General features: G+C 44.0%; 1 protein-coding gene across 1 annotated transcript in view; it reads right to left on the bottom strand.

Annotated features, from left to right (window-relative positions):
* Positions 1–380: 380 nt before the first annotated feature.
* The window catches only part of LOC139209552 (C-myc promoter-binding protein-like), a 64,863-nt gene continuing 52,839 nt past the window's right edge, over positions 381–12,404 (bottom strand). The window contains exons 23-34 of the mRNA XM_070839346.1: positions 10,194–11,392; positions 9,267–9,495; positions 8,713–8,816; positions 7,495–7,670; positions 6,915–7,082; positions 5,616–5,796; positions 4,804–5,058; positions 4,489–4,606; positions 3,551–3,577; positions 1,788–1,950; positions 1,038–1,102; positions 381–517 (exon numbers count right to left, since the gene is read on the bottom strand). Coding sequence (XP_070695447.1) covers positions 381–517; positions 1,038–1,102; positions 1,788–1,950; positions 3,551–3,577; positions 4,489–4,606; positions 4,804–5,058; positions 5,616–5,796; positions 6,915–7,082; positions 7,495–7,670; positions 8,713–8,816; positions 9,267–9,495; positions 10,194–11,392 — 2,822 coding nt within the window. The remainder of the gene's footprint in view (positions 518–1,037; positions 1,103–1,787; positions 1,951–3,550; positions 3,578–4,488; positions 4,607–4,803; positions 5,059–5,615; positions 5,797–6,914; positions 7,083–7,494; positions 7,671–8,712; positions 8,817–9,266; positions 9,496–10,193; positions 11,393–12,404) is intronic.

Genomic DNA, 12,404 nt, shown 5'->3' with positions numbered 1-12,404 from the left:
GAAAGGGAGACACTACAATAAATAAAGCTTACTTTGTATAAATAGAGTTCAAGTTAAAATATTGCTAATATTAGTCTTCATATGCAGGAGGACTATACAATATAAATGCTGCATTTTTTTTTAAAAATCCTCTAATGCTGTGTATTTACAGTATATTTGTATAATTTTCACAGGAGCCTCAAACAACAATAGTGGATGAAGGTGTATGAACGTGTGAGTGGTGTTTCCTCTTTTTGTTCCGGGCTACATAACGCTGACCGCTGTACCTTTTTTTTTTTTTTTCTCAAAACGTTACCGTAGTGCACATTCACAGTCTTCCAACAGGTTTCCTGAGCTCGTCTTAAAGCGATGACGCGGGTGGTGAGGGTTAGTCCGAGTGTTTACAGGTAAGGCTCTCCGAACGTCCTGCGGCACTCCATGACCCCCGTGCTGGGAGGACGGTCACAGTTGTGGGTCAGCTTCGCCAGGCTCGGCACGAGGCGGTCGTACGCCAGCTTGTACTCGCGATCGAAGGCGTCTGAGGAGGAGGAGGAGGAGGAAGATCATCAGCCTCAAAAACACGTGAGTGGAGTCTCATTTTTCACTATTTCTATCCTTAAACGCCGCTCTTATCGATATATTTCTATTGTAATTAGATGAAATGATTCTTCCTCTCTCATCTCTATGGAGCATTTTACTGTCTTTCAGCTTTGGTTTTACAACCTGAAATGTTTGTTTTGCTTCACTCTCTTTAGCGTTAGTCTTCAGAAACAACAGGCAACTGTTTTTTACCAAAAATCTACAAAAACAGAGCTTAAAAGAAGAGTGAGGACTGGACTTGTAATCATCAGGAGGCCAGAAAAACGTTCTCTCACACCGATGGTTCATTACTTCTGGTCCAAACCAGAGCTAATGAGTTTGGAAAAAAATCCAAGCAAACAAAAACGCCACATTACTGATCAGATTTGTCTGCGGTGGAAGCAGGAAGAAGCTCCTGTGTTCTGGACTAGACTTTAATTTTGACACAGATATAAAATAAACGTATAATAATGACTCACCAATATCAATGTTATCTTTTCCCAGAGCCACCAGGGAGAGGAAGAGGACGTCCCTGTACAAACTCCTGAGGACGAGGAGGAGGAGAGAGCCCAGTTGTTTTCAGACACGTGATTTCACAATTTAACTGCCTCTATCCTCGTCGTTTCTCTCTAAACAGAAATGTATTCTTTACTCTTTCTTGTGCATTAAATTAATAATTAATCTGAATCTGTTAAGTCTGTAGTAACTGAATGTAATGGATGATGGGTGCATAAAAAAGAAATCATCATTTTAAGTGTATGTTAACCTTAGAATATTTTTAGCTTGCAGGAGGAACTAAAGCCAGTCTCTCTTTCCAGACTCTATTGACAAAAACAGCAATTTTCCCCTAACAGGACACAAGAGTTTGCTGTGCTACCACTGCCTCAATCAATGAACTAACAAGTTAGTTTGAATCCAAACTAAACATTTGAAACACTGTGAAACACAATAACAGAAATTAATTAAGCGATCGAGGCAGCGGCAGACCAGCAACTCCCGTGTTGTGCAAAGTAAAATTGCTATTTTTGTCAACAGAGTCTGGCAGTGAAAAGAGAGAAACCCATTACAACCCCACTCCAAATAACCCAAACTATCCCTTTAAGCACATTATAATGAGAGTCTGTTTACCTATGGATGAACCTCTACAACCACTAACTAAACTAACTACAGGTGACTCTGTGAGTGAGTTAAATTGTCACATGAGCCTGATTCGACGCGTCAGTGCTGACCTTTGCCGTTTGACCCCGAGCGTCTGGCCCAGCAGCTGCAGCAGCTGAGCCATCGGCCGGCTGACGTCGTTCCTCTGGATGCTCTTCACCACACTCTGCAGCACTTCCTCGCTGAACGGCTTCTCCTCCGCCGAGACCGGCCGTGACAGAGGGTAACCCACGTCTACCAAAACACACACAGAGTTCATCAGCGGACGCAGCATAGTGGTGCTTCAGACATGTAACAACAAATACAAAATGAGGATGGTTTTATCACCAACAGGTTCTCACTCAGGTGAAAAGTACTTGGGGCTGGGTATCTGTACTGCTGTGACGCACTACTTCATTTGATCTAGTAAAAAAGAACAGTACTTAAAAGGTTTTTAATGTCTTAATGTCTTAAATGTTTAATGCTGGTGTGCCTGGAAACGCCAAACTCTGTTGATCATGTGACCTCCTTCAGCAGGCCGACTGTCCCCGCCCACTGAAAACCTCCTGAACCCACCTCGCTGTCCGCCGTTGTTTTATATCCTCAGTAACACCAACTCACAGTTAACACGAGGATGTCGAAGGACTGATCCTTTGGCCTCATTGACTGCTGGACTCTTTATTAGATTGTTTGCTCGCTTACACTTGTTTATTTCAGTGAACTTTGTAAAGCACTATGAGACACTCTGTTGTGATATTGGGCTATACAAATAAATTGAATTGAAATTGAATTGAAGGTGAGAGCGAAGCAGCAGATTGTTTCTGTTCCTCTAAAGCGAAGCGTTCAGACGGAGGCTGAAAACAGCTGCAGCAGACGCGTCTGCTATGAGGAAAATTAGCATTAAACCATCTAAACCTGTTTTAGTAGCACCTCCAAATACAAGTGTGAACTTTAACATGAGCAGAATGAATAGAAGATTATTATCTATGTGGTAACAATCGCCTGAATTATTCTATTTCTAAGATTTAATTTGTCATGACTGTAATTTTCATAAGATATAAGAAAAACACATTTTGGTTTAATCATGATTTAGATTAAATTCAGATTCATTGCCTAAGTAACGTTTGTTCTCTGAGATTTAAGTGTTAAATTGACGCCAAAAAACACAGAAAAGCTCCAAGATTTAACTCAAATTTAAACACACCAACACGTTTATCTTGACAAATTTATGACTTTAATCTCAGAAATGTGTTGTTTTTTTAAAGGAGCAACCCGATTTAAATATTCATAGTTAGTATGAATTAAAAAGGACTTTAAACACAAACTTAGAAATGGATTTATGAGCTTGAGAAACCAAATCCTGGTGACTGAAAGAAGACGGAGAATTAAGGTATTCAGCACGATGTGGTTGGCGCTCAGTACCCAGCCCTTTAAGTACAACGACAACGTCCAGCTTTAAAAGTTGCAGAGTCGAAAGAAAACAAAAAATGGACGCAAGCAAGTGGAGAAAGACATTCACCACAGATGCAAACCTGCATTCAAATACAGATCCGGCCTGTATTTGAGACAAACACGTTCCATTTCAACAGAGTTTCACAAAATAACAAAAATCGCTCTGTCAAAAGTCAACACCAGATCTCACACTGCACAGACAGACTCTCATTCTGAGCACAGTGAAAAGTAAAAGCTGCCTTTCCACGGATGACACTGCAAAGCATCGAGCAAAGACGACACAACAGGGCGGGGTTGGGGGGTGGGCGGGGTAGCAGGCCTCAGACAGAGCAGTCAGAGCAGAGGACAGGACACAAACAACAGGACTCATCTGTGGGAGTCTGCAGCAGAGATGAACACTCACTCTCTAACAACAGAGTACAATTAAGCCCTGCAAGACAGAGAGCAGACAGAGCCTGTTAGCACAAGGATTAGCCGTGTCCCAGGAGGAGCCGGCTGCCTCCTCGCCTCCTTCTCCATTAAATAATCAATTACTACAGACTGAGGTGGGGCGGCGCACATAATTAAAAGAGCTACAGTCAAAGCTCGGCAATGTGGGAAAACATGATGGAAATATGGCATTTATATTTGTCACATGCATTTTTTTAGGAACGTTGACGGATAACAAGATCCAGTAGATCACCTCAGCCAGCAGCCGTTAATGGGCTGCGATGGGCTGATCCTTTTGGGCAAGTGCTCGTTTCTCACAACATTATGAAAAGGATCCCTGCAGAGATGAGCCTGTAAGATCTTTATTTAAACTCTCCCGTTCTCTCCACTAACTATCAGAAAGGTTGGTGTCGGATTACCAAACATAAAGCAAAGTGCAGCACCTGTCCTATATTAATATTTCATGTTTAGGAAACACATAATCAATTAATAATTAATATTGTAATAATAAGATAAAAACTCTTACTGATTTATTGTGAGGAGGGGCTGTGAATGGGCTCAAATGTGCACAAAAATAGAAATAGTAGTTAATATCCAACATATGAGAAGCATAAAATGAAGTAAAAGTGCACGTGAGAGCATGCTGGGAGAGGCTCCATGTGACCACAGGTGCACAAAAGGTGCTTTCTTTTCTCAATCTCTTCTAAAAATCATCCCATTCACTCCGCTTTTCATTTTCTAGTGTTGGAACTGTTTTTTTTTTTGTTTTCCTCTGCTGCTCCTGTTTCTAAAACCTGTTTGAGCAGCAGTTGGTACTCAGTGTTGCCAGTGTTGAATAAATAAGGTTTTAAACTGGTTTGTTCTGCGCACAGAGACGGAGATGGAGAGCAGAGCGAGGGCGGAGTGACTCACTGTACGTGTTCCAGAGGATGTAGAGAGGCTGGAGCGGGTCCTGGTGCAGCTTCAGGTTGTCCCACAGGATCTGGATCAACACGTGTTTGCTGTCCTCCGACATCCAGTGACGAGGGACCTGACGAGAGACAAGAGAGAGAGAGAGGCACTGAGTCAGTCCGTCACTTACAGACATTATAACCACTTAACCCCATTAACCCTCCTGATACACTTCATTTAACCTCCAGTAAATGTAGATTTTAAAGAGTAATTTAGCAGCAGATGAAAATCTTATGATTATTATGTTTCTGACTTTGTTCTGTGTGTGTTTCTGACCTGGGAGTCTCTGTTGCAGTGCTCCGAGGTGAGGATGAGGCCGGGCAGGTTGCTGGGCAGGTCCAGCCGTCTGAAGTACCACACCAGGTTCCAGTAGATGATGGGATGATGGTCCACCATGTCGGCCTCCGTGATCACCGGGTCGCCCTCGTTCTCCAGCAGACTCTCCAGCTCCTTCCACAGCACCAGCGGACTCAGGTAGGGAACCGTCACCGGCTCGGGGTTGTGGAGCCGCCACTCCATATTCAGTGGGTCCTGGGTGGGAGGAAAATGGGGACATAATAGTCAAAGTGAGGCTTAATCCAACCAGATTATTAAATCTGCAAGCATAAATGACCTAATCTACCAAAATTTAATTCAGAAAAACAAACACCACCAAGACTTCTACATCGAGACTGAAAACAAATTCAGTCCCATTCTCATATAACAATCTAATATTTATAATATTTTCTCAGTATTTCTTTCTCCTTTTTTAAACACATATGAGGGCAGAAGGTAATAAGATGTAAACACAACATTAACATTTCATCACCTTACAAGTTGATATGTTTCCGTCCTCACTTCTGCTTTAATTTCAGGTTTTTGGCTTCTTGTTTTAGATGTAGGCTAAACTGATCTTTTATTATACGACAACTATGAATTAGTGTTGCTGGTGGAGGTTTGTGTCATTTTGTTGTCTATGAGTCCGTAAAGTGAATGAAACCTGCTGACTGACCTAAACTTGTTCCCAGGACAGTGAGGACAGACAGGAAGCAGACATAAACACTGACATAATTAAACACTCGGCATCAGTGACTCGTGTTGAGACGTACCGTGGCCTCATTCAGACGGCTGGGCAGGCTGCCTGACGTCGGCACGCAGCGCTTGGGTCGGGCTGCTTCTTCCAGAGGACCAAAGGCGCTGACGCTGCGGGCCATGGGCGCCCCGGGGGACAGCCCCCCCTGCCGGCGGTCTGTGGGGATGTTGATGCCCTGCGCCCTGGTCGACTGAGTCCTGTGAAGGCACAGCGAGGACACTTGTAATGGTGATAAACTGTTTGGTCATTTATCTAATGTTCAGACTGATGACAAAATGTCTTGGGACCATCTAGTAGTTTCTTAGCTCTAGATTTGGGTTTAATTTTTAGATTTCTTGGGGTCTTTCGGTGGTCTTTGGTATTTTGCAGGTTGTAAATGTAGGTAAACATATTTTGCTCAGTCACAACACTTAATAAACCACAAAAAGCTGCAGGGTTTTTTGGTCTGTGGAACAGTGAATCCAGGTGCGGCATAGTTTCAGTTTTTTCATAAAAAGATCACACTGTAAAAAAACACATTAAACAAAACATGAATAATACTCATGTCATGGCTGCATGTGGTCCCTTTTCCTCTGCTCTCTATAGCTCCATCCTGTTAAAAATGCCCCCAGATAAATGCCCCAGGCTCTGCTAGCAGAGACGAAGCCTCTAGTGTGCAAACTGCTGGTCTTGTTGCCTCTATTACAAGATCGTTTGGTCTTGACCTGCTATATATGAAAAGTGATTGATAGATTCCTGGGATTTTATTTAGAGTCATTGTCTTTTGACTGTTTGTGGCTTTTGGTTTCAGTATTCTGGTTGTTCTATGTCTTTGTCTTCATAAATCTCTTGGCTTGAGTCATTTTAAAGGGGTGATATTAAGGGTCAGTTTACCAGAAACACACAAAATGCAATAAATCATCTTTGCAGCCTGATTTGTAGGCACACACACACACACACACACACACCCACACCCACACACACAGAGCTTTGTTAGGACCAGGTGCTGCAGATCATCTCACATCGCTCTTTTACAATGCAGATGGGGAGCGTGTGGATGCAGCTACGCTAGGTTCCTACTTCAAAAGCATTGTGTAATCAGACAAACTGGAAGCTGAATGAAGATGAGCTGGGAAAAGAATCATACAGCACATGTGAAAAAAGGGTAAAATTCAGGTAGATCTGTATTTGTTAAATATTTTCTATGATGGTGCCACCACTAAATATCTTGTCTTATTCTTTCAGAACAATATTCTTTCCCTGATTGAACTAAACTTTATGAAATAGTGGAGAAACGTAAATGTCAGCATGTAAATAAATGAAGAATGAAGAATACCTTCCACTCCCTGAGCACTCCTGGACAGCAATCACAGGGAAGGGAGGGGAGACGGCTGCTGTAGGACAGGGGGTGGACAAGGTGGACGTCCCCGTGTCCAAACCTGTGGAGGCCGAGTACGACGAGGTCATCGCCTCATCCACCGACGGGCTGCCCTTCAGGAAAAGCCTGCAGAGGCACATTTACAGCCAGCGAAGTCAACAAATCAGCTATTACATTTTATCGTTTTCTGTTTATTCACTGGGAGCCAACATTGTTTATTTTATGAGACGGACTGGTTAAATCACACAATATAATTCAGGGGGCTTTAAAAACAATCAGGCCAATGCAGTGGATCGTCAAAAAGAGTAATCAGTAAGGAATCACAGTAATCAATCAGCGTCAGTATAAAGCTAATAAATAAAATGACTGACGACAAAGAGGAGAACAGCTCCATCCAGCAAAAACTAAATTCTTCAGACTGTGTGATAATTTGGTTAAAATTATTCAAACTATCTAGAAAATTTCAAAATAAAATACATAAAAACATGGCCAACACAATGACAATATCTGTAACCGTTTCTAAGGCGCCATCGTCTACCTGCCAGGTCCTCGCATGTCCCTGATCTCCACGTTGAGGAAGGGCAGGAAGGGGTTTCCACAGAAGGGGCAGGTGGTGTTGAGGTTGGAGTCGTCCGCCGTCCAGCCGGCCATGATCTCCTCGTCGTACACCAGGCAGTCGCATGTTTTACAGCGAGAACAGCTGGAGATCAGCAGCTGGAAACAAGAGAGGCGGGTGAGCTTACAGACCAAAGGTGATGCAGATTTTAAATAACATCTGCTCAACCACGAGACCACCTGTGGTTCCTTTTAACTTAATGTGGATTTAGGTTTTATTGAAAAGCACTTTTGACAGCTGTGACATACGTTTTTACTTTATCAGTATGACTTTATGTCACAGCCTGGATAAATACTTCTGGTTATTTAAAGGCCAAGCAGTCATTTCTGACTGACTGCATGATTAAACTCAACACACTATTATATCAAGGTGCTGCTTTGCCCTCAGGTTGATCATAAATACTGTGAGCTGTTGCAGCCAAACACACCAAAGTAAAGAACCTTTATAATTAGCTAAGAATTCAGAGTGAAATACCATCAAAGGATTCAGTCCTGTCGACGTGTTAGCATCGGCAAGAATCTGCAAAATGAGGAGTGATTACCAAGAAAAAACATTTCTCCAGAGTTCACAACATATTTTATACCAGAGGTCAGAAACCTGTTGATCTTTTGAGACATTCAGAGCAAATCTTTAAGCCATAAACGGTCGTTTTGACTATATAGATTGAAAACTCTATAATTTCTGATGATAAATACTCAATTTAAGGAATAAAGCATTTATTCTGTTATGATTTTGTTATTTCTCAATATGGACACCATCACATATAGAAAAATTTAATATTGCATATATTCACAGCAGATTTTCTCCTAGAACCATAACAGAAAATAATCATAGCCAATGGGGAAAGGATGAAAAGAGCTGAACTAAAACATAAAGATATACAGAAGCATAAAAAGCCATGTAATAATTATAATAATGTAATATGTATATGATTGTATCTATAGGTATAGTTTGTTTTTTTGCTAAAGTAGAAGCAGGAAAACTCTTCTTAGCATTAATTTGGTAATTAGGTATCACTATTAAAATCAGTTCGTACATGATGTCATTTTCAGCAAACAAATTATTTCGGGTATCCAGTATTTAACTACTGTGATCCATTTGGTGAATTCTACTTTTCTCCTTTCGATCTTGTGGTTTTACCTCCATGGCGTAGTTGTTGAAGATGCTGGTGTTGCTGGTGTAGCGTGAAGAGCCGAGGTCCGACTTGTCCGGCAGAGGGAAGCCGGGAGGCGAGAGGGCGCATCCTGCCGGAGTATAAGGAAAAATCAGAACGATACATGAAGCAGTCAACGTGTCTCCATCGGGACGTATTTCCTGACACTTTTTTAGTTTCAGGTACTTCTCTTGATGGCAGGTCCACTGTGTATTGTTTGGAGAAAAGTGTGAGAGATGTTAAATGCTTTTTTGCCTTTTTAATAAATTGCTTTAATAGACATGTTCTGTCTTTGTCTCTTATTGTCGTTAAAGGCAGAACCATAGTATTTTATATTCATAGTCATACAAAAATGACCCCTACTCCTTCTAAATCCTATTCATTCTGCCTTTAAGTACAAAGGAAATATGATGATGAAGAACGAATGCAGAATAAAGAGTGACAACATTTGAATAATAATAATAAACTATTTTTCAGCACAGTTAATATAATATTTCCTCAGCCGTCATCAGGCTTCTTTGATGTAAGAATTCGCTCTTACCAGGGAGCAGAGACGTGGGTCTCCCAAGGCTGGAGGCTGCAGTGGGGCTCTCCAGTCTGCTGCGGAGGGGGCTCCGTCTGGGGCTCCTGCGGGGCCCCATGTGGCCGTTCCTCTGTGGAGAGACCTGGGAGCTCTCCGACTCCCCACAGTCCTCCTCATCCAGCAGGGAGGAGCAGTCTGGATCTCCAACACCGTAGGAGGACACACTCAGACGGTCACTGTGACCGTCCTGGATGAACAGGAGAGCCAGGTGGGTTAATGTCACCATGGACTGCACAGGTGTCTAATCTTAAAACTGTAATACTAACAGCAACAGCAGATACGTTCAGCACTAACAAATAAAATAAAATAAAAAATACAATATCTTGGAATATCTCCCTATGACCTTAATCATAGTCATGTTTCCAGATGTCCAACCTTCATTTTAGTTCTGTCTCAGCACAAAACAAAAGGTCTGGCGGGGGGCTGATATCAGAGTACACTGTGTACACTTCAGGAGGTGAGCTCTGACACTGACTAAGGATTTGTAACTGCAAAAAAAATCTAAGATCTATGTTGTCTATGCTGTGCTAAATTTCTTTTGTTGACGTTGATGCAGTTTGGAAACAGTAACACCCAGAGACTTGACCAAGATAGTTGGTCAAAGGAGCCCAGTTGGAAGAAGTTGTCCGGAGGAAGAATACTGTCAGACACTCACAAGGCCACAGGATGGCAGCAGCGCTCCCTATTTAGGCTCGACTTGGCCCTTAAGGAGAGCTTAATGCTGTATGCCACAGACACAGATTTGCTACAGTGCTACAATACAATCACTTACTTACTACAGATCATACTTTCACTGCATTGCTGAACACTAATAGACTGAGATGTGTGTAGGCATTCATTGCATTATCACAACAGCATGTTAACGGTGACAGTGAGACTCTGTACCTTGGTAGGTGTGGTGTACGTGGCGAGACGGGAATACCAGCGGCTCGCCTTCTCTGCCACGCCCTTCCCAGCGGAGAATACACTGGTCTTGAATACATCAAGCGTTGGTGTGAGCAGAGTGTCCAGAGCAAAAGAGGAGGAGGAGGGCGAAGGAGACGCCATGCTCGTCCTGTCCGTCCTCTCCCTGTACGGGCTGGGCCGAGGGCTGGGGCTGGGGGTGGTGCTAGAGCTGTGACAGGGAGGTGACGACCATAGTCGTTGGCGTGAGATGTTTTGGGAGGGCGAGGGCGGGTGGAAGGTGCGGGAGCGCGGCACTCCAGCGGTCCTGAGGGGGGAGCTGTGAGGCAGGCTGGCTCTGCGGGGGGCTGAGCAGGGATGGAGGAGCAGGGGGCTGGCTGGGTCCTGCAGGTCCAGACTGGGCGTACGGCTGCTCAGCGGGCTGCCCATGTGGTTCATGTAGAGCTCGATCTCCCTCGCCAAGTGCCCACGGGAGCTCAGCGTGCTGGCCTCGTCCCCCTCTGGGTACTGATCCTCTGTACGCTGCTCAGACTGTGACTCCGCCGCCAGCAGGGATAGAGGGTCGTAGCCCGTCTCGATGCCTGTGCGCTTGACAGCTCCTCTGGACGTGTCGGCGCTCATGCTGCTGTAGCTGGCGCTGCGTTCGACGAGTTTCTTATGAGGTTTGCTGGTCTTGTGGGAACTGATGCCAGCCTGCTCGTCATTTTTGTCTAAATCCAGATCCTCCAAGTCAAAAATGGCCTCTGTGTTACCTCTGTCCTCATCACTGGAGTCCTGTTCCTCCTCTTCCTCCTCCCTGTGGTCACAACTTCTGGCAGCACCCGTCTTATCAGCCGCCCCCTCTAACCCACCCAGAGCCAGAGAGCGAGGCCTCTTATTCTTACTGAATTTGGCACCGGAGAGAATTTTGACATCTGCGCCCAGGTGTCCCGCAATCTTATCTGGGTCGGTTTCACCCTGGCTCATGCCCAGACCCAGGACAGTGGTGCCGCTGCCGCTGCTGCCCACCGTGTCGCCGCTCAGCCTGCGACCCCTCACGCCCTGCCAGTCGAGAGCAGAGCCGCTGCTGGCGCTGCCCACCACGTCCTCCAGAGCGCTCTTATGTCTCCTGAGCAAACTGTTGGTCTGGACCTCACCGATTTCATCCAGGGAGGAAGTGAAGAGGAGACCTGCAACGTGGCCTGAGAGAGAGAGAGGGGAAGAACGAATAAATCACTGACGGTTCTATCAAGAAGTGAGCAACAGATTTAGAAAGCTGTAGGAGTTATTTTGGGCATCGAGGGTTCTAGATGTAAAAGTACTATTTGTTTTCTGCATACATGGGAGGTGACTGATTATTGGAGCACTTTGAGGTTAAGTGGGAGTGGGATGCAGGATTTTTGCGACACGAAAAATGTGAAATTTAGTTCTTTAATGTGGGAGTGAGTGATCAACACTGTCTTGAAATAAACACTAGTTTAAGAATAAACAAGCAAATCCCCTCACGTGACTATGAACAAGACCGAGCAGGTTCACTGGTGTTGCTGTGGATACACACACAAGGTACGGTGGCTCGTAATGACCAAACAGGACAATCATTTAGCCAAATGAGTGTTTTGTATAAATGCAGAGGAGGGGAGGCTGAACTGGGATCAGGATCCTGCAGTCCCAACCACACACACATTGTGGAGGTAGGTGGTAATAATCCAGTGGGAGCAGGATTTAAAAAAAAAAAAAAAAAAAAACAATCCCACAGAGGAGGCTCTACTCTGAGACTTGGATGGATTTAAACTTTCCTGATTGAAACATTAATACACACTAATTAGAAAATACCAGTTTATTTGATAAACAGTCAAAGGTGTATTCACAGTCACTCCAGCTCAGGAACAGGAACATGTCATTAAGAAAACACCCTGAGCTTAAAATGTTGTTGCCTGGATGAGCAGTAGGTAATGTTTACGCTTTGTAGAGACAAGCTAGTACATTCAGCAGTTCAAATCAAATGACTTTCAGGCTCTGAAAAGATGCACAGCGCTCTCGTTATGCTACAGCTCTAATTCTGTCCTCTGGCTTCTTCTCCATAGCAACAGCAGCTGAGGCTCATGGGTGCTGCAACAATTAAAACTGAAGGTTTGTGTTTCTACATTAAGTACATTGAGGATATGAGAATTTAGGGTGGAGAGAAACATCTCAGTTCCCAGGATGTCCTTCCAC

The sequence above is a fragment of the Pempheris klunzingeri genome, chromosome 1, assembly GCF_042242105.1.
Source record: "Pempheris klunzingeri isolate RE-2024b chromosome 1, fPemKlu1.hap1, whole genome shotgun sequence".
NCBI classification, from domain to species: Eukaryota; Metazoa; Chordata; class Actinopteri; order Acropomatiformes; family Pempheridae; genus Pempheris; species Pempheris klunzingeri.
The sequence above is the reverse complement of the archived record's forward strand: the minus strand, read 5'-3'. Positions and strand labels throughout refer to the sequence as shown.